This window comes from Lithobates pipiens, unplaced genomic scaffold (assembly GCF_037356315.1).
Source record: "Lithobates pipiens isolate NorthernLeopardFrog02 unplaced genomic scaffold, aLitPip1_a1.2 Scaffold_1, whole genome shotgun sequence".
Classification (NCBI taxonomy): Eukaryota; Metazoa; Chordata; class Amphibia; order Anura; family Ranidae; genus Lithobates; species Lithobates pipiens.
Genome location: NW_027507685.1, coordinates 232,773,787 through 232,795,525, shown reverse-complemented (window position 1 = coordinate 232,795,525; position 21,739 = coordinate 232,773,787). Strand labels below are relative to the sequence as shown.

Here is a 21,739-nt window from a genome sequence, read left to right as displayed (position 1 = left end):
TTGCTAGCGGAGGAGTCCGGCTTTCTTCCTCCCCGCCGCCGGCCTCTTCTCCCGACTTCGGGGGTCTTGTCCCCCTCTTCGGTTCTTCTGCCGGGCCACCGCGCCTTCTTATAGCTCTTTTACAGGCGGTGGCCCGGTCTTCTGTCGCCGCCGCCTTCCGTTCTTCTGCCGGGCCACCGCGCCTTCTTATAGCTCTTTTAGAGGCGGTGGCCCGGTCTTCTGTCGCCGCTGTCACCTTCCGGTCGCCTTCCGTTCTTCTTCTTGTTCTTCTGCTTCTCCAGGAGATGTTGACACGTCGCTCTCTCCGGCCAGAATGCCAGAGCCGCGCTGTGCGGCCACTTATATAGTGACAATGGGGCGGTGTCACATGGTATATGTCACATGGGTTGGTCACATGGGTTGATGTCACATGGGGACTATGACATCATAAGGGGGCGGGGTCACCATGTGACCAACCCATGTGAAATATACCATGTGACACCGCCCCATTGTCACTATATAAGTGGCCGCACAGCGCGGCTCTGGCATTCCGGCCGGAGAGAGCGACGTGTCAACATTTCCTGGAGAAGAAGAAGAACAACAAGAAGAAGAACGGAAGGCGACCGGAAGGCGACAGCGGCGACAGAAGACCGGGCCACCGCCTCTAAAAGAGCTATAAGAAGGCGCGGTGGCCCGGCCCGAACTTAGTTTCGGCAGACAGTCCCCGCGTGTGTACGCGGCCTCACAAACAATCCTCTTGTAGAAGAAGAAGAAGAACAAGAAGAAGAACGGAAGGCGACCGGAAGGCGACAGCAGCGACAGAAGACCGGGCCACCGCCTGTAAAAGAGCTATAAGAAAGCGCGGTGGCCCGGCAGAAGAACCGAAGAGGGGGACAAGACCCCCGAAGTCAGGAGAAGAGGCCGGCGGCAGGGAGGAAGAAAGCCGGACTCCTCCGCTAGCAAAAGAGCTACAAGAAGATAGCAGAGGAGTCCGGCGAGAAGACCCCCGAAGACGGAAGACCCCCGGAGCTGTGCAATAAAATATTTTATCTCGTGTGTTGTGTTTTTTTTTGGGTACTTTTATTTTACAGGTGAATGGGTAGGGGTACATTGTACCCCATACTCATTCACATAGGGTGGGGGGCCGGTATCCGGGGGCCCCCTTATTAAAGGGGGCTCCCGGATTCCGATAAGCCCCCCGCCCGCAGACCCCGACAACCAACGGCCAGGGTTGTCGGGAAGAGGCCCTTGTCCTCATCAACATGGGGACAAGGTTCTTTGGGGTGGGCGAGTCCGTTCATTTCAAAAGTTGCGCGGACTTAGTACGACGAACAAAGTTTGCCGTATTTGTCCGCTCAAAAAGTGCCGTGTGTGGGCGTGTTCGTTCATTCAAAAGTTTGAGCGGACTGTTTGACGAACTTAGTTTCGGCAGACAGTCCCCGCGTGTGTACGCGGCCTCACAAACAATCCTCTTGTAAAATAGCATGTAGCTGTAATCAGAATGCCGGTCTTGTATCGGCAAGTTGGGATAGCAGCGGGTGACGTCGTCCTGCAAAAATCTGAATATGAAAGCTGAACTCTGGCAATTACACAAAATACACCCTTGCCTTTCTTTCTTTTTTTCATCTAGTGATTTAGCCAGTAAGTCTGTTGTTTTTCAAAATAACAAGCTCTCCAGCAGAATGTATCAGTTACAGAGAAAAGAAAAAAACATTTAACACTAGCAGAGTGCTTACAATGATCAGCTTTTATTTATGCAAAACAAATATCCCAAAAGGGGAAAAAAACATTCCTGTAACTGCTTACAAACTGTGAGCTGGAGTTTGGCTTCAATTTGTTAGCATATTTAATTCTGTTAGTCCATCTAACACTCCCCTCCCCACCAGAGTGACAATGCCGTTGATTGCTATGCCTCCTGTTCTCCTTCATATAGAATGGGGGTACTCTAATACAGGAGGTGTGTTACTGGCCAGATCATCAGATAAAAACAGAGGGGGAAAAAAGAAAACAAATGCAGCCACCACATCTAATCTTTCGTTTTAGGTTTAATAAGTCTAGTGGTAGAGGAATAAGGTGTAATTCAGACTTTATTTGTCTCCCTGGCAGACTTTGGATGTTTTTCTTTATTCTGATGCTCTGGGTAGAGAGGACTATTGGTTCTGGACTACTGGTTCTGCATTGTACTTAAAGACCTCAGCGTGTGACTGTCCACTGGTCTGGAACACCTTAGAGAGATGGCTTTGGGAATGGGAGACCGGTCATTCAGGTGGAGGGAGCCTGCTGGAGCTAGGTGAAGCACCTAGAGTAGGATGCTAGGTAAGTTCAGTTTTTGGCAAATTTTCTGTAATCAAGGGAGAAGTGCTTGTTTTGCCTGGTCTGTTCAGGGTTTCACAGGCTGGGAGTTTGATTGCTTTTCCCTGCCTCTGGAAGAAGCTTCCAGAGCTTAGGGCAAGAGTTTCATAATAACCAGCCTGAATATTTATCAGGTTTCAGGCAATCCCTGAAGAGGAGTGTCCAGAAGGGGGGTGAGATGGTGTTAAATAGTCTGAAGCACAGGAGAGCTGGGTTTCTTTTTCCCAGTAGGGTTCCAGAGCTGGAGTGGCTGCTGCCTTCGGTCAGCCAATGCACTAAACAGTTGTTCTAGAGGCCTCAGCGTTGTCAGGGCTGAGGGCCTGGATAGACTTTGCTAGAAGCTGATTGCAGAATCTCACCACTAGAGATCTGGTCTGGAGAGGGACCATCTTACTCACTGGACCATGTCCAGAGGGAACGGAAAAATGGCAGCTGTCCTGGGGACTCCTGAGTAAGGACCCTAAACTTATTTCTGTGACTGTGTAGTGTTCTGGAGATTGCAATGGCTACCAGAAGTTGTGCATCAGCAAGGTAACCAGATGCCAAAGAGACTTGCCTCATGGTCCTCACTGTCCAACACCCACAATTACTCAAGAAGAAGATTGTTCTTTAATCACTAAGTGCTAAGCATTTTAGAGTATCCCATCCCTTAACCCACTCTCCTGTTAAAGTTCTTCAAGCAATAAATTACAAAAAACTCCTAGACTGATTCATTGGAGCCAGAGTATATGGACTGGTGCTTGGGTGACTGGCAGCCTCTGTACAGCGAGGAAAGAGCCAGCTGTTGCTAAGGGCCTCTACAGACAATTTACACCCCATTGGTTGTCTTCTCTTCACTTCCTGTCCTGTAGACACAGCTGGAAGGGAGAGGAAGCCTTTGCAAAGTGAGAAAAATCCACTCTAAGGCCGCGTACACACGAGAGGATTGTCCGTCCAACTTAGTCCGCTGAAACGTGTTTCAGCGGACAATCCGCTCGTGTGTGGGCTTCAGCTGACTTTTTCAGCGGACAGTCTGACGGACTAAGTCTTTCGGAATTTCCGTAATTTTGTCCGTCCAAACTTGGTTTCAGCGGACAGTCCGCTCGTGAGTAGGCAAGTTGGACGGACTAAGTATGGCGCATGCTCAGAAAGGATTTACACGGCCGAAGGTTGCATTGCAGTGTATTGGACGTCGTATTTCTAGTCCCGTCGTACGTGCTGTACACGTCATCGCGCAAGCTTTCAACGGACTGTCTGTTCATCGTGTGTGGTCAAGTCCGTTCATTCAAAAGTTGGACGGACTGTCTGTCGGATTGTCTGACGAACTTAGTTGGGCAGACAATCCGCCCGTGTGTACGCGGCCTAAGCCCTACACATGGTTGGACATTCCAATGGAAAATGTCCGATCAGACCTTGTTGTCGGATAATCCGACCGTGTGTGGGCTTCATCTGACTTTTTCCATCGGAATATCCGACCAACAAAGTTTGAGAGCTGGATATAAAATTTTCCGACAACATGATCCGATCGGACTTTGTCTGACCGTTTGTAGAAAATACCGATCGGAGTGCCACGCACGCTCAGATCAAATTCTTAGACCAAAGCTATTGGCTACTAGCCTGAACGTAGTCCTGTCGTAACTAAAAAACGTCATCACGTTCCGAAGGATCGGATTTTCCGCCAACTTTGTCCGAACGTGTGTATGCAACACCAGTTTCGGACAAAATCCGTTTGGAAAAAATCTGACGGATTTTATTGTCGGAATGTCCGACCGTGTGTACAAGGGCTTAGACGTTGGCCATCAGAACAAGACCCCAGCTCAAATTTTCCTTTACTTTCTGTCCCAGAGAAAATGGTCACCAGAAAAAACAGAATCTCTTCAAAAAGGATGCAGCCAGCAATAAAAACCTGACAGGGGATCTAACCCCAGCCTACTCTATCCAAAAACAAAGAAAAACTTGTTGACTTTTGAAACACTTATGCCACGTACACACGAGCAGAATTTCTGTACCAAAAATCTTGGATGTTTGTTTCAACAGAATTACGCTCAAGCTTGCATACACGCGGTCACACAAAAGTTCTCTGAACTTTCGACTGCCAAGAACGTGGTGACGTACAACACTACGATGAGCCGAGAAAACAAAGTTCAATGCTTCTGAGCATGCGTTGAATTGTTTCCGAGCATGCGTGTTTTTTTGCGAGTCCGAATTGCATACAGACGATCGCATTTTCGGATAGGAACTTTTCCTGACCGAAAAATAGAGAGCCTGCTCTCAAACTTTTGCTGGCTGGAATTCCGCCAGCAAAAGACCGATGGAGCGTACACATGGTCGCATTTTTCGAAAAAAAGCTCCCATCTGAGTTTTACTGGCGGCATTTCCAATCATGTGTACGTGGCATTACTGTAAAGCAGAAATTTAGGTATAAAACTGCTTTAACCACTTCCCGACTGGCGCACGCTGATGTACGTCGACAGAATGGCACGGACAGGCAAATGGGCGTTCCTGTAAGTCCCTTTAAATTTGCTGGTGTACCATCGTGTGAGCACTGCCAGTGGCGCGCGCTCGCCGGCCGGGACCTCTGTGAGTCGGATCGTCGGTTCCGCTGACTCGATCACAGAGGGGGTACCCGAGATCGTGTCACAGGGAGGAAGAATGGGGAGATGCTAATGTAAACAAGCATCTCCCCGTTCTGCCTATTGACAGTGTCACTGATCTCTGCTCCCTGTCATCAGGAGCACCGATCAGTGATGTATCACACATAGCCCCCCCACAGTTAGAAACACTCCCCAGGACACACTTAACCCCTACACTGATACCTAGTGGTTAACCCCTTCACTGCCAGTGCCATTTACACAGGAATCACTGCATTTGTATAGCACTGATTGCTGTATAAATGACAATGGTCCCAAAAATGTGAAAAAAATGTCTGCTGTGTCCACTATAATGTCGCAGTCACGATAAAAATCGCTGATCCCTGCCATTACTGGTAAAAAAAAAATTATTAATAAAAATGCCATAAAACTATTCCCTTTTTTGTAAATGCTATAACTTTTGCGCAAACCAATCAATACATGCTTATTGCAATTTTTTAACCAAAAATATGTAGAAGAATACGTATCGGCCTAAACTAAAGAAAAAAATGTTTTTTATATATATTTTTTATTATTGCAAAATAAATATAAATAAAAAATAATGTGTTTTTTTCAAAATTGTCGCTCTTTTTTTGTTTGTTTAAAATAAAAACCCCAGAGGTGATCAAATACCACCAAAAGAAAGCTCTATTTATGGTGAAAAAAGGACATCAATTTTGTTTGAGAGCCACGTCGCACAACCACGCAATTATCAGTTAAAGCAACGCAATGCCGAAATCACAAAAAGTGGTCTGGTCTTTGGCCAGCAAAATGGTCCGGGGCTGAAGTGGTTAAAGCGGGATTCCACCCTAAAGTGGAACCTCCGCTGATCGGAACCCCCCCCCCCCCTCCGGTGTCACAATTGACACCTTTCAGGGGGGAGGGGGTGGAGATACCTGTCAAAGACAGGTATTTTCACCCACTTCCGGGCATAGACTCCCGTGGGAGTCTACGCCATTTCCTGCCCTGCCGCGCTGTCTGCTGGGACACACACGGGTCCCAGTGACAGCGCGGAGATTTCCTATTGCGCAGCGCAGCTCGCGCATGCGCAGTAGGGAACCGGGAAGTGAAGCCGATTCGCTTTACTTCCTGATTCCCTCACCCAGAATGGCGGCGGCAGCTGCCGAGGCCCGAGCGGCCGATCGGCCTCGGCTGCCGGCATCGCTGGAACCCGGGACAGGTGAGTGTCCATTTATTAAAAGTCAGCAGCTGTAGTATTTATAGCTGCTGGCTTTTAATATTTTTTTTTGGGCGGAATCCCTCTTTAAGGAGCAGAGAGATGTCTACATTGTGTGCATTCTAAGTAACTTTCTAAAAAAAAAAAAAAAATGCTTAAAATACATATGAGTCATTCTGGTCACAAAAGCAGAAGAACGTTGCACTGGCCATTAGAGGATTAAAATGCAAATGTATGTAGAGACAAGTTTATTTGATCATTTTAATAACTTTTGTCGCAATAAGTATATAGCTTAATGGCTTTGGGACATTCCATGAAGATCAGATCATTATCCCTGACCTTTTTCTACATTATACAGTTTTTGGAGGGCAGACTTTGATTTGAAAAACAAATATTGAAAGTTCAGGGACTTCCCATCGCTTTCCACTGCTTTCGGTTTGAGTAAATCTGTGGGATGTATACTCTATACAGCTACTGGGATCGCTATACACAGCATTGGAGGTGATCACCACCACCCGGGGGCGCTGTAACTCTTTGTAGCTCAGCCCAGGAGTTTAACATTGCCACTGACATTATTATTGTTTCTACAGCCACCTTGTACGGGCAGATGGTGGCGCTATTTTCTGTATGTCTGCAATTGTGAAAAGGGGATTTCCACTTTTACAAGAAAAACAGGACGGCCCCTTCTGTTAACGACTTGTTTTGGAAAACCCCATTCTGGCAGTTCCCGTGATCTGCAGAGGGACTCTTCTTACATCCCTGTAGAGTAGCACTGTACATTCAAGTATGACATCTTCAGTAATTGGAAGTATAACCAGGCGGCCTATGGCAGCCTTTCTCACCCTTGAAATCATTTTCAGGTCTCCAAGTACCCTCACTAACAATTTATAGCGTCACACGCAAGTTATTGTTATAATACCAAAACAAAAATAATGAATGTGGTGTACCTACAATCTTTAGAGGAATACTAGGGTTCCATAAAAAAATAATGCGGAATGGCTGGCCTATGGTGTTACTTGAAAATTAGATAGCAGTTAGTCACCCTGTAAAATTACTGGCGGTTGGTCAGCAAGTGGTTAAAGATATTGTGGGGGTTCGCTCCTGCGATATGCAAACTTTGGAATCTTAACTACTTCTGGACCGCCCCATGCAGATATACTGCGGCAGGGTGGCCCTCCTGTGCGTGATTTCATGCATGGGGTCTGGGGTGCATGCCCGTGCCGCCAGGACCCGCCGATCATTATGAGAAGAGCAGTGGCGTCACTAGGGTTTGTGTCACCTGGTGCAGAAAACATTGGTGTCACCCCCCTCCACCAACTATTGTCCCCCTTCAGTATATTTTAGTGCAGACTCCACCTCAGTATAGAATCCCCCCTTAGTGCAGACCCCCACAATATAGACACCCCCCTTAGTGCAGACCCCCCATCAATATAGAATCCCCCCTTAGTGCAGACCCCCCCATCAATATAGAATCCCCCTTAGTGCAGACCCCCCCCCCCCCCATCAGCATAGAATCCCCCTTAGTGCAGACTCCCCATCAGTATAGAATCCCCCTTAGTGTAAACCCCCCACATCAGTATAGAATCCCCCTTAGTGCAGACCCCCACAGTATAGACACCCCCTTTAGTGCAGACCCACCATCAGTATAGACACCCCCCTTAATACAGACTCCCCCATCAGTATAGACACTCCCCTTAGTGCAAACTCCCGCAGTATAGACCCCCCCCATTTAGTGAAGACCCCCCATCAGTATAGAACCCCCCTTAGTGCAGACCCCCATCGGTATAGAATCCCCCTTAGTGCAGACCCCCATCAGTATAGAATCCCCCCTTAGTGCAGACCCCCCATCAGTATAGAATCCCCCCTTAGTGCAGACCCCCGATCAGTATAGAATCCCCCTTAGTGCAGACCCCCCATCAGTATAGAATCCCCCTTAGTGCAGACCCCAACAATATAGACACCCCCCTTAGTGCAGACCCACCATCAGTATAGACACCCCCCTTAATACAGACCCCCCCATCAGTATAGACACCCCCCTTAGTGAAAACCCCCGCAGTATAGACACCACCATTTATTACAGACCCCCCATCAGTATAGAATCCCCCCTTAGTACAGACCCCCCCATCAGTATAGCATCCCCCTTAGTGCAGCCCCCCATCAGTATAACATCCCCGTTAGTGCAGACCCCCACAGTATAGACACCCCCCCTTAATACAGACCCCCCATCAGTATAGACACCCCCCTTATTGCAGAACCCCATCAGTATAAACACCCCCCCTAATACAGACCCCCCATCAGTATAGACACCCCCTTAGTGCAAACCCCCGCAGTTTAGACACCCCCATTTAGTGCAGACCCCCCCATCAGTATAGAATCCCCCTTAGTGCAGACCCCCCCATCAGTATAGAATCCCCCTTAGTGCAGACCCCCATCAGTATAACATCCCCCTTAGTGCAAACCCCCACAGTATAGACACCCCCCTTAATACAGACCCCCCATCAGCATAGACACCCCCTTAGTGCAAACCACCGCAGTATAGACACCCCTGATTTAGTGCAGGCCCCCGCAGTATAGAAAACACACCCCCCTTAGTGCAGGCCCCCCCATCAGTATAAAATCCCCCCTTAGTGCAGACCCCCCCATCAGCATAGGCACCCCTCTTCCCTCCCATAGCGCCCCCCCCCCACATGTCCATCTACTTATAAGTAGACATATAAGTGTACAGTACAGACCCCAGAACAGTGCGGCCGCAGACATACACACAAAGCGTGTGTGTCCCTCGGGCTCCTCCTCCTCACTGGATGTAAACAGAGAGGAGGAGGAGGCGGCTTCAGTCTGCTCCACTGGAGACACAGAGAGGCGCAGATCATCAGGGCAGCGGCGGTGTTAGTGGTCCGGCAATCCACGAGTGTCACCCCTCTGGCGGGTGTCACCCGGGTGCGGCTCACACCCCCTGCCCCCACCTAGCAATGCTACTGGATGAGAGGCAAAACGGCGCTCTGCCTATGTAAACAAGGCAGATCGCCATTCTGCCAGAGGGGAGGATGGAGATCTTGTGTTAATGCTAAGCAAAAACATGGATCTCTGTCTTCCCCCATTCAAAGCACCCCCCCTCACACACACACACACACACACACACACACACACACACACACACACACACACACACACACACACACACACACACACACACACACACACAGTTAGAACGCATCCCCTAGGGAGACATTTAACCTATTGATCGCCCCTGATGTTAACCTCTTCCCAGTAGCAGTTTTATTGTAGTGCATTTTTTTTTTAGCACTGATCACTGTATTAGTGTCAATGGTCCCCAAAAAGTGTCAGTTATATAAATATATCCCATAGTTTGTAGATGATATAACTTTTGCGCAAATCAATCAATATACGCTTATTGGGATTTTTTTAACAAAAATATGTAGCAGAATACATATTGGCCTAAATTGATGAAGAAATTAATTTTTTTTATATTTTGTCCATTGGGTATGTTTTATAGCTTGAAGTAAAAAATATGTTTTTTTTATTGTTATTGTTTGAATTTTTTCATCATCATTGGTAGAGAAGGGAAGGTGGAAGAGCCGGAACTTCTGCTTTTCAGTGAAGTTCCGCTTTAAGAAGCTTGAGAAAGCTTGAGGAGCCTGAGAAAGTATTGATGGACAAGTGCGGTGACATTAACACACTTGTGTTCCATTGAAAGCTACGGGTCTCTCTACCATTGTGACAAATGGGACTTGTAGACTTATCATTTACAGATTCCTGTGAATGAATGATGCAACTGTGCAGGGGGAGCCATGCAGAGCCGGGCCAAATTAATAAATGGCAGTAGCCTATGGGGAGAGGAACCCCCAGATTCTATAAAGGAGGATAATTTATAGATATGGGGTGGGGGTGGACTATGACCGTGTTTCATTTTGCACCCTAAATATGGGTTTAATACAAAACCTGTTCAGAGAGATGAACTTAAAGTGGCCATATATTAATCAAAATCGGCTGGTTCAGCAGGACCCAAATGGATATCAATCCATCTATGGTCATTCCATTTGTGTGAAGTCAATCTAGCGGGGTCGAATGACGATTTGCCGGGGGTCACCGAATCCTGGTCTGTTCCTGAAGCCTGCATCTCTCTCCCAGCCTTTTCACGGCTGCCCAGAAGGGCTGTCCCTGAAGCCTGTGGCCACCCAGCTGGGCTGTTCTTGGACGACCCCGTGGTCACCCACTCAGCCTCTTCACAGCCACCCATTCAGTTCACGGCATGGCTGGGGCGCAGAGACTGGAGGTCAGCTGACTGATGAGGAATGTGAAGTGGGAAGGGCTAAAGGAGACCCTATCTTCAGATTTCAGTATAGGTGTCACTGCTGCGAGACACCACAAAGGTGGAGACACAGTGAGTAACGCTACCTGTGATTATAGTTGCCATTAAAAGTCCCCACTACAGTTCTCAGATCCACAGATGACTTTGATCAAGAGCACCTAAGTTGGCTGATCATAACTCTCCCCAGCATTGCCACTCCTCCCACCCCCCACCAGCACTGCCACTCATCCCAACTCCCCGCCAGCACTGCCGCTCATCCCAACTCCCCGCCAGCACTGCCACTCATCCCAACCCCCCGCCAGCACTGCCACTCATCCCAACTCCCCGCCAGCACTGCCACTCATCCCAACTCACCTCCAGCACTGCCGCTCATCCCAACTCCCCGCCAGCACTGCCACTCATCCCAACTCACCTCCAGCACTGCCGCTCATCCCAACTCCCCGCCAGCACTGCCACTCATCCCAACTCCCCGCCAGCACTGCCACTCATCCCAACCCCCCGCCAGCACTGCCACTCATCCCAACTCACCTCCAGCACTGCCACTCATCCCAACTCCCCGCCAGCACTGCCACTCATCCCAACTCCCCGCCAGCACTGCCGCTCATCCCAACTCCCCGCCAGCACTGCCACTCATCCCAACTCCCCACCAGCACTGCCGCTCATCCAGGGCCGGTGCTACCACTAGGCAAACTAGGCAGCCGCCTAGGGTGCAAGGCTGCCTAGGGTGCCATGCCACTGGTGTTTCTACTCTCTTCTCTCTGCAGCAAACAACGAAGTCTCACCATCAGCAGGCAGCCGCCGATCCGTCCTCACATAGTGCCAGAGGCGCAGCAGCAGCTGAGGACTACGTCTGTGTCCCGAATGGATGGAAACAAGCAAACATTCATTGATGAGCGTTGGTGAGGCTGCACTGATGGGCACTTCATTAAAAAGATGGGGTATACATGGGCAGGGCAAAGGGGGTGGGGTTAGGGATGGAGCCAGGGGGCGGCAAAATTAGCTTTTGCCTAGGGTGTCAAAAATCCTTGCACCAGTCCTGCGCTCATCCCAACTCTCCACCAAGAAGTAAGAGAAGGAATAAAAATAGAGAATACATGGAAGGGAGAGGAAAAGAAGGGGAGGAACAAAAAAAAAGGGAGAGAAAGAACATCACTGCTGCTCATCCCAACTCCCCGCCAGCACTGCCGCTCATCCCAACTCCCCGCCAGCACTGCCACTCATCCCAACCCCCCGCCAGCACTGCCACTCATCCCAACTCCCCTCCAGCACTGCCGCTCATCCCAACTCCCCGCCAGCACTTCCACTCATCCCAACCCCCCATCAGCACTGCCGTTCATCCCAACTCCCCGCTAGCACTGCCGCTCGTCCCAACTCCCCGCCAGCACTGCCGCTCGTCCCAACTCCCCGCCAGCACTGCCGCTCGTCCCAACTCCCCGCCAGCACTGCCGCTCGTCCCAACTCCCCGCCAGCACTGCCGCTCGTCCCAACTCTCCACCAAGAAGTAAGAGAAGGAATAAAAATAGAGAATACATGGAAGGGAGAGGAAAATAAGGGGAGGAACAAAGAAAAAGGGAGAGAAAGAACAAAAAAGATGGCGAGAGAGGGATGGGGAAAAAAAAGAAATTAGGATAGAGAGTGATAAAAGGGAAAGAAAGGAGAACAAAAATAAAGAGTAGTACATCCTAAGTAGAAGGGACTCAGGGAGCGCTAAATATCCATGGGTTAGGGGTGTAAATTACTTGTCTTGCCTTGAGTGCTGACAATAATTTTTCACCCCCCATGTCTTTCTCTACTTCATTGTTTGCCCCTGGTGGTATCCCCTCCCCCCCTCCATTTCCCCCCATCCTTTTTCGCAGCTTCTTTATTGCCCTTTCTATATACAGTGCCTTAAAAAAGTATTCATACCCTTTGAATTTTTCCACATTTTGTAAATTTACAATCAATGTATTTTTTGGGGATTTTATGTGATAGACCAACACAAAGTGGCACGTAATTGTGAAGTGAAAGGAAAATGATAAATGGTTTTCAAAATTTTAAAATAAATATGTGAAAGTGTGGCGTACCTTTGTATTTAGCCCCCCTGAGTCAATACTTTGTAGAACCACCTTTGGCTGCAATTACAGCTGCAAGTCTTTTCGGGGATGTCTCTACCAGCTACGCACATCTAGAGCAGTGTTTCTCGACTCCAGTGCTCAAGGCGCCCCAACAGGTCATGTTTTCAGGATTTCCCTCAGATGAAACGGCTGTTGTAATTGCTAAGGCAGTGAAACTGATCAAATCACCTGTGCAACATAATGAAAAGCCTGAAAACATGACCTGCTGGGGTGCCTTGAGAACTGGAGTTGAGAAACACTGATCTAGAGTGTGAAATTTTTTCTCATTCTTCTTCGCAAAATAGCTCAAGCTCTATCAGATTCTAAAGGAGAGTGTCTGTGAACAGCAATTTTCAAGTCTTTCCACAGATTCTCAATTGGATTTAGGTCTGGACTTTGACTGGGCCATTCTTATGCCCCGTTCACACGATTGGGCATTCCGACAACAAAATCCATGGATTTTTTTCTAACGGATGTTGACTCACACTTGTCTTGCGCATACACGGTCACACAAATCTTGACGGAAATTCCAAACGTCTGGAACACGGTGACGTACAACACGTACGACTAGCCGAGAAAAATTAAATTCAATAGCCAGTGCAGCTCTTCTGCTTGATTCCGAACATGCGTGGAACTTTGTGTGTCAGAATTGTGTACACATGATTGGAATTTATGACAACGGATTTTGTTGTCGGAAAATTTGAGATCCAGATCTCAAATTTTGTGTGACGGAAATTCCGATGGAAAATGTCCGATGATCCTACACACAGTCAGAATTTCCGACAGCAAGCTCCCATCGAAAATCCAACTGTGTGGGGCATAACACATGAATATACTTTGATCCAAATCATTGTATTCTAGCTCTGGCTGTATGTTTAGGGTCGTTGTCCTGCTGGAAGGTGAACCTCCGCCCCTGTCTCAAGTCTTTTGCAGACTCTAACAGGTTTTCTTCTAAGTGTAGCACTGACCCCCAAAGGAGCTGCTGGTTTTATTTGGGCTTACCGTTACCTTCTCCACCTCGTGCTCATCTAGGGGTTTCCCGAGGTTGATGGCTCAATAAACTATAGAGACCGACACTTGAATCCCTTTAAGAATTTTTATTTGCAAAAACCATTAAAGAGAACTCCGTCTCTCAGTAGGGAATAGAGAGTATGGGTAGGAAAGCTCAGGTATTCTTGGAACTGCTGACACATGAAATGTCTCTCTCTAGGTGATCCAGGGAATAGCCATTCGCAACTGGATATTTCATCTATCGGATAAATCCCCTCTTAGTGAATTTAGCAGCCGACAGGTGATTTAGGTTTAGCAAAGTCTCTGCCACAGACTTGGTTGTAGAACTTTAGAACAGATCAGAAAGTCTCTCACAGAACTTAGTTGTAACGGAAGGATGAAATTAGGAACTCTCTTACAGTACCAGTATCTTGCAGCCGGTCCGGCGATACCGTAAAGAATGTGGATTCACTTGGTGTCCTTTCAGCTTAGCTCCCAGGCTCCTACCGAGCAGCCAGCCTTGTGTGTGGCCCTCTTCTGAAGAGTCCTCCCCTGGTTGCGTTCTCAGTTGCTGGGTCTCTCCAAACCTGAGACGGCTCAGGACCACCTCGAAACCCTTTTTTTTCCAGTTACTGTGCCTCGGAATAGCCAGCCCCGAGACTCAGAAATGAATGGATCCACTCCCCAGGCCATGAGGGCCTCTGGGGGCTGGTCAGGAGGACCAGGACCAGGGAGTCAGCACATACTTCTGGACCAGAACCCCTGAACCACGTGATCTCAGCACCTTAAATACCCTCTCCTGGAATACACAGCGAGACAACGCACCCGCTGATTGGCTCAGAGAGAGAGATTGGTACCCAATGCGTCCAACCAGACTGCATTCCAATGCCTGCCAAAGGTGACACCTACACCTCTGACCAGGCAGAACATAGTATAGTCCAGCCAAACTGATGCCAAAACCAAAGTTTACTGAAATTAACCCTAAAACCCAACTATGGTCTTAGGAAAGAATTCAATTTACAAAACATAGCATGTGCTCTTCAGGAGCCCGGCGCTACACAAGATTGCTCTTTATTTGGCTCCATCCATCTTCCCATCAACTCTGACCAGCTTCCCTGTCCCTGCTGAAGAAAAGCATCCCCACAACATGATGCTACCAATTCACAATTATGTGTCACTTTGTGTTGGTCTGTCACATAAAATTCCAATCAAATACAGTTACGTTTTTGGTTGTAACATGACAAAATGTGGAAAATTTCAAGGGGTATGAATACTTTTTCAAGGCACTGTAATACTATCTATGCAAGAGATTGAGTCATGCAAAACTGCTTTTGTTGGTGACATAGAAATAAAGGATTGAATTATAGTTCTTGGTGACATAGTAAATGTATGTAGGCATAAGACACGCCCCCCTGTCACACCCCCTTAAAGGAGAATTAACAAAAAGGTTAATTAAATCAACTAGTGTTTTTTTTACCACTACTATTCCTTTATATTGGCTTTTAAAATGTACAAATACAGCAATTTAGAAATCAGATGAAAGGTTTAGCACTGGGAAACACTTTTTGAAAGATAAAAAGTGCATTTTATATACAGCTATATAGATCAGGCCAAAATTGGGGACAAATGAGGAGGAAAGAGGGACAGGGGGACATTACTCCAAATCAGGGACAGTCCCTCGAAATCAGGGACAGTTGGGAGTAGGGTTGCCACATCATTCCTTTAATCCAGGACACATTAATTACACATGCAGATAAGACATCAAGTGAGTTTAATTACCACCTTAATCAGCCACAGAACCTGTGTTATTAATATGTGTCCTGGATTAAAGAGATCATGTGGCAACCCTAGTTGGGAGCTATGCAGTTAAAATGACTACTACTGGTAAAAGATATCTTACTTAAAGACTAATGTTTGTGAGATTGCAACTTGCTACCTACTAATGGTTGCATGTGTAATGCTGTAATTGTCCTAATAAAATGTATCTGATAAAAAAAATACTGTATTTATTGGCATATAACGCGCACGTTTTCACCCTGAAAATCGCGTGCAAATAGTGTGTGTGTTATACACCAATACTACAATTTGGGCTGCCTCTGAGTGGATGGGAAGGGGGGGGACGGGGGAGAGACGAGCGCCGTCAGATTACATACAGTGAGAATCTCCTGTTTACTCAGCAGCCTCTGGAATAGGAAGTCCCGTCTCTTGGGTCGGCATTGGACCACTGTTCTGTCTATCATAGAAGCTGGTCCAGGAGGCGGGACTTTGTATTAAAGAGGGCCGCCGAGTAAACAGGAGATTCTCGCTGTATGTAATATGAGAGCGCTTGTCCCGTCCCCCTCCCTGTCCCCTCCGAGGCAGCAGTAATCTGAGAATCTGGGCATTGATCAGGCTGCATATGAGCATTGATGGGCAATTGTGAGACTGCACATGGGCATTGATCAGACTACAGATGAGCATTGATGGGCAATTGTGAGGCTGCAGATGGGCATTGATCAGGCTGCATTCATGGCAGTGGTGAGGCTGCATATGGGTATTGATCAAGTTGCAAATGGGCATTGATCAGGCTGCATTGATGGGCAATTGTGGGGCTGCAGATGGGCATTGATCAGACTGCATTCATGGCAGTGGTGATGCTGCATATGGGCATAGATCAGGCTGCATATAGGTATTGATCAAGCTGCAGATGGGCATTGATCAGGCTGCATTGATGGGCTATTGTGATGCTGCATATGGGCATTGATCAGACTGCATATAGGTATTGATCAAGCTGCAGATGGGCATTGATCAGGCTGCATTGATGGGCACTGACCCTTATTTTGCTTCAAAGTTCTCTATTTAAAATTTGAGGATTTTTCCTGAAACTTCCCTCCTTAAATGAAGGTGCATGTTATACTCCTGTGTGTGTTATATGCCGATATATATACGGAATATATAAATGAGGGATATTCATTACTTTATTTGCATCCTGACTACATCACAGTAAAAAATAAAGAAATGTCATTGGGCTTTAATGCTTCAACATTCGTTTAGTTGTAACTCAAAATAAATGTTTACCTAGCAACAAGTGATGTAGCAGCTATGAGCCCTGCTATTGGCTAGAAGTTTTAGAACACTGGGCGTTGCAGTTTGCTACACGGTAGCTGCTGCAATAATATCCTTGTCTGTAGAATATTTCAGAGTGTGAGTTGCTGAGCTCTATGTGACTGTAAATAACAATCCCGACTCCTGGGGACTCCAGTACACATGACGGGACGGAGAGACGCTATTACTGAACACATTGGGTGCGCCATTGATCTGGATGTCAGTGGTAATTTATCACATTCTGCTGGACTTGTTCTGTAATGTTGAAGACGTTTCGTAGCTTCTCCCAGTCACGTCAGTTGTGGATTTGTTACGTCTGGTCGCAGCGATCGTTCCCCGTGTTATGTGCTGCAGGATCTGAATAGAAGGTGGACTGCCCGGTTTGGTGTTAGAAGAAGATTCCTACTGGAGAAGCTCCGACAAAATCTGGAAAGATGCTCACCCCGGACAGTCAGCGACCAATCAGGATCATCTGCACTGTGCTGCTAGTGCTCCCTCTGCTGGCGGTGCAGGCGCAAACGGGTAATTACTAAACTGGGGCTGTTGTTAGTACCAACCTACAGCAGTGGTCATCAACCCTGTCCTGAGAGCCCATTAACAGGCCAGGTTTTATGTATTACCTTGGGGGAGATGCAGACTAGAGCACTGCAATCACTGATCAGCAAATTATATCACCTGTGATGTATTTCAGTTTTCATGCAAACCTGGCCTGTTAGTGGGCCCTGAGGACAGGGTTCATGACCACTGACCTACAGGACAAGGTTACAATTGTACATAGAGTATTGGGGTCATAGACACGGTGTAGGCTGAGCTGAGTTAATCTGCATAGATCAATGCAAGGGCACATAAAAAAAAACATTTGTTCTGTATATGCCCTGCTCTCATATATGTGCGGGGGTGTGCATTGCATATATATGGCAGCTTGTGTGCATTTTTACACAACGCAACTGACAGCACCGCATGTTACTGCTCTGCAGCGCATTACAACATGCTGCAGTGCAGAGAGTTGAATGATTTGTCATTTTGTGACATTTTAATAAAGTTAAAAAAGTAAACAGCATGATGTGTTGTAAGGCATTGCCCCTGCATAACACACACTAGCATGGTCCACTATCCAGAGCATAATCCATACCAGCTGGTATGAATGAGCTCTTAGAGAAGGGGTCTCCAAACTTTCTAAATAAAGGACCAGTTTACTGTCCTTCAGATTTTTTTTTGGGTGGGGGTATGTCAGAATATGGCCAGCCTCAGGCTTGGTGGTCAGTGGAAGTAAATAAATTACATAGCACCTGTGATCAGTAGGAGGGGGAATAGTGCCATCATTTGTATAAGTGGGAATAATAGTGCCCCATCATTGGTATCAGTGGGAGGAATAGTGCCCCATCATTGGTATCAGTCAGAGGACTAGTGCCCCATCATTGGTATTAGTGAAAGGAATAGTGCCCCATCATTGGAGTCCGTGGGAGGAATAGTGCTCCGTCATTGGTGTAAATGGGAGCAATGGTGCCCCATCATTGGTGCCAGTGGGAGGAATAGTGCCCATCATTCGTATCAGTGGGAGAAAGAGTGCCCCATTATTGGTATCAGTGGGAGGAATAGTGCCCCATAATTGGTGTCAGTGGGAGGAATAGTGCCCCATCATTGGTATTAGTGGGAAGAAGAGTGCCCCATCATTCATATCAGTGGAAGGAATACTGCCCATCGTTCATATCAATGGGAGGAATAATGCCCCATCATTGGTGTCAGTGGGAGGAACAGTGCCCCATCATTGGCGTCAGTGGGAGGAATAGTGCCCCATGGAAGGAATAATGCCCCATCATTGATGTCAGTGGGAGGAATAGTGCCCCATCATTGGCGTCAGTGGGAGGAATAGTGCCCCATCATTGGTATTAGTGGGAAGAAGAGTGCCCCATCATTCATATCAGTGGAAGGAATACTGCCCATCATTCATATCAATGGGAGGAATAATGCCCCATCATTGGCGTCAGTGGGAGGAATAGTGCCCCATCACTGGCGTCAGTGGGAGGAATAGTGCCCCATGGAAGGAATAATGCCCCATCATTGAAGTCAGTGGGAGAAATAGTGCCCCATGGATGGAATAATGCCCCATCATTGATGTCAGTGGGAGGAATAGTGCCCCATCATTGGCGTCAGTGGGAGGAATAGTGCCCCATCATCGGTGTTAATGGAAGGAATAATGCCCCATCATTGGTGTCAGTGGGAGGAATAGTGCCCCATCATTGGTGTCAGTGGGAGGAATAGTGCCCCATCATTGGTCTCAGTGGGAGGAATAGTGCCCCATCATTGGTGTCAGTGGGAGGAATAGTGCCCCATCATTGGTGTCGGTGGGAGCAATAGTGCCCCATCATTGGTGTCGGTGGGAGCAATAGTACCCCACCATTGGTGTCGGTGGGAGGAATAGTGCCCCATCATTGGTGTCAGTGGGAGGAATAGTGCCCCATCATTGGTGTCAGTGGGAGCAATAGTGCCCCATCATTGGTGTCAGTGGGAAGAATAGTGCCCAAATGTTTATATCAGAGGGAGGAATTTTGCTCCATCATTGGTGTCAGTGGGAAGAATAATGCCTCATATCAGTGGGAGGTATGGTGGGCTGGATAAAGGTAAGTAAAGGGCCATATCTGGCTCATGAGTTTGGAGCTCACTGCCTCAGCGGTTCATGTCAGGGCTCATTCACACAGAGTGAGTGTGTATAATGCTCCGGTTGTGTGGGGGCGCTGCGATACTATATTACATCACTTTGCATTGTTTGCCCTTTTCTTTTTTTGATGTGTTGAAATGACACAAAATGACCTTTTGTTTAGCTCTATACAGCACGGTGCTCTGTGATGAGTTGTGGTGCATCACAAAGCCCTGCATAAGAAATGATTTGTCAGACTTTCTTTGCGCACACCGATGCAATGCAATGGTACAAACTAGAAGAGGAGGAGATAACATAAATTGCTTTGTCCATGTACTGGCTGGTGGGAACGATCCCTCAGTGGCCAGTTTTAGGGCTCAGTCACACCACACCAAGCATCATGACGCGTGTTATAACGCACCTTTCTGCACCGCACTGCAGCACATGTGCAGTGGAATGTGAAATGAAATGACCCCCCCCCCCCCCAATGCACATCTCTACAGTACGGTGCACACACCTGGGGTACACAGCTCTGCAACACAAAGATGCATTGCATTGCCCTGTGCGGGAAAAATAGCGCATAACCTTTTTATTTCAGTAGAGTAGGCGCTGTGGTGTATGTTATGATTTGATCGGGTCTACTTGTCAAGTTTTTTTTTTACAGTTAAAGCAGAACTGAATCTCTAACCTAGGGACTCATCAGTAACATAGGGACTCATCAGTAACATAGGGACTTATTAGTAACATAGGGACTCATGCATGACATAGGGACTTAATAGTAACCTAAGGACTCATCAGTGACCTAGGGACTCTTCACTTACCTAGGTAATCAAAAGTGACCAAGGGACAAATCAGTGACCTAGGAACTCATCAGTAACATAGGGTCTCATCAGTGACTAAGAGACTCTTAAATAATGTAGGGGCTCATCTGTGACCTAGAGACTCATCAGTAACATAAGGACTTATCAGTAATGTAGGGACTTATCAGTAACCTAGGGACTCTTCACTGACCTAGGGATCTAGGGACTCAGCAGTGACGTAGGAGACTTATCAGTAATGTAAGAACTCATTATTAATGTAGGGATTCATCAGTGACCTAAGGGATTCATCAGTAATGTAAGAACTCATCAATAATGTAGGGACTCATCAGTGACCTAGGGACTCATCAATGATCTAGGGATTCATCAGTGACCTAGGGACTAATCAGTAACATAGGGACTCATCAGTGACCTAGGGACTCTTCAATAGCCTAGGGACTAATCAGTAACATAGGGACTCATCAGTGACCTAGGGAATCTTCAATAGCCTAGGGACTCATTAGAGGCCCAGGGACTCTTCACTGACCTAGGGACTCATCAACAATCCAGGGACTCATCAGTGACCTAGGGACTCATCAGTAACATAGGGACTCATCTGTGATGTAGGTACTCTTCCATGACATAGGGAGTCTTCACTGACTTAGAGACTCATCAACGACCCAGGGACTCATTAGTGACCTAGGGACTCATCTGTGATGTAGGGACACATCAGTGACCTATGGAATCTTCACTGACCTAGAGACTCATCAACAATCCAGGGACTCATCAGTGGCCTAGGGACTCATCAGCAATATAGCGACTCATCAGTGACCTAGGGACTCATCAGCGATTTATGGAACTTATCAGGGACCTAGAGGTCAGAGGATGAAGCCACAGCACGAGGTGGGGGACACTCCCAGAAGCATTGAATGCTGAAGGGAATGATGAAGCACTGGAAGAAAGGAAAGGTAGGAGGCAAGGCCTGCAGGAGAAATAAGAATAATGGCTCTTCTCTTGCAGGGAATTTCAGGAAGGATTTTTGTTTAGAGGGGACCGTCAGAGTCTTTCTAACCTCTTCCTGCCCAGCTCCTGCGTCCCTTTAAGGTCTTTATGCATTGGGAGCGGGAAGGACTGCTCGATCACCTGACAACTGTGATTGGCTGCCTGTTGGCAATCCCAATACATGTGTAAATATATATGGCCAAAGACATACATAAAAATATATATATAATATATTCACAACAATATGGCTCAGTGTAAACTTAACAATCAGTTCATATCAGCCCTGTTGGGCAGCGCATCCAGAATCCAGTGCTGTGCAAACCACACAAAAGTGAAAAAAGTATTTTTAAATATAAGGTGAAGTTCTGTATTGGTTCTTCAAATAAAGTGACATTTATTATTCCATGCAATCCAATGTTTTGTCCATGTGCTCCACCACTGTGCGCAATGGCCGCTCACCTTAAGATTCAATGTAACTCGCTTCTATTGAATCAGTCATTTCCATTAGGAACATAGCTCTCACCGGTTAAATGATAATGACGCTCAGATGGCCAACACATCAAAGGGAAATGAAAATACACATGTAGTGTAATTAAAAGGTTTACTAAAAAATGTGTAGACTTACAGTTAAAATGTCTCTGAACATCAAGTGAATAGGACCACACAATCAAAAGACGCTAACAGATCC

At 47.2% G+C, this 21,739-nt stretch overlaps 1 protein-coding gene across 2 annotated transcripts in view; it reads left to right on the top strand.

Moving 5' to 3' along the window:
- The window catches only part of LOC143984619 (class II histocompatibility antigen, M alpha chain), a 49,439-nt gene that overhangs the window by 5,714 nt on the left and 21,986 nt on the right, over positions 1-21,739 (top strand). The window contains exon 1 of one of the 2 annotated variants that reach the window (XM_077484652.1): positions 16,658-17,136. The exons of the other annotated variant lie outside the window; for it this stretch is intronic. Coding sequence (XP_077340778.1) covers positions 17,049-17,136 — 88 coding nt within the window. The 5' untranslated portion in view covers positions 16,658-17,048. Of the gene's footprint in view, positions 1-16,657; positions 17,137-21,739 lie in introns of those variants that run through there. 2 annotated transcript variants of the gene reach the window in all.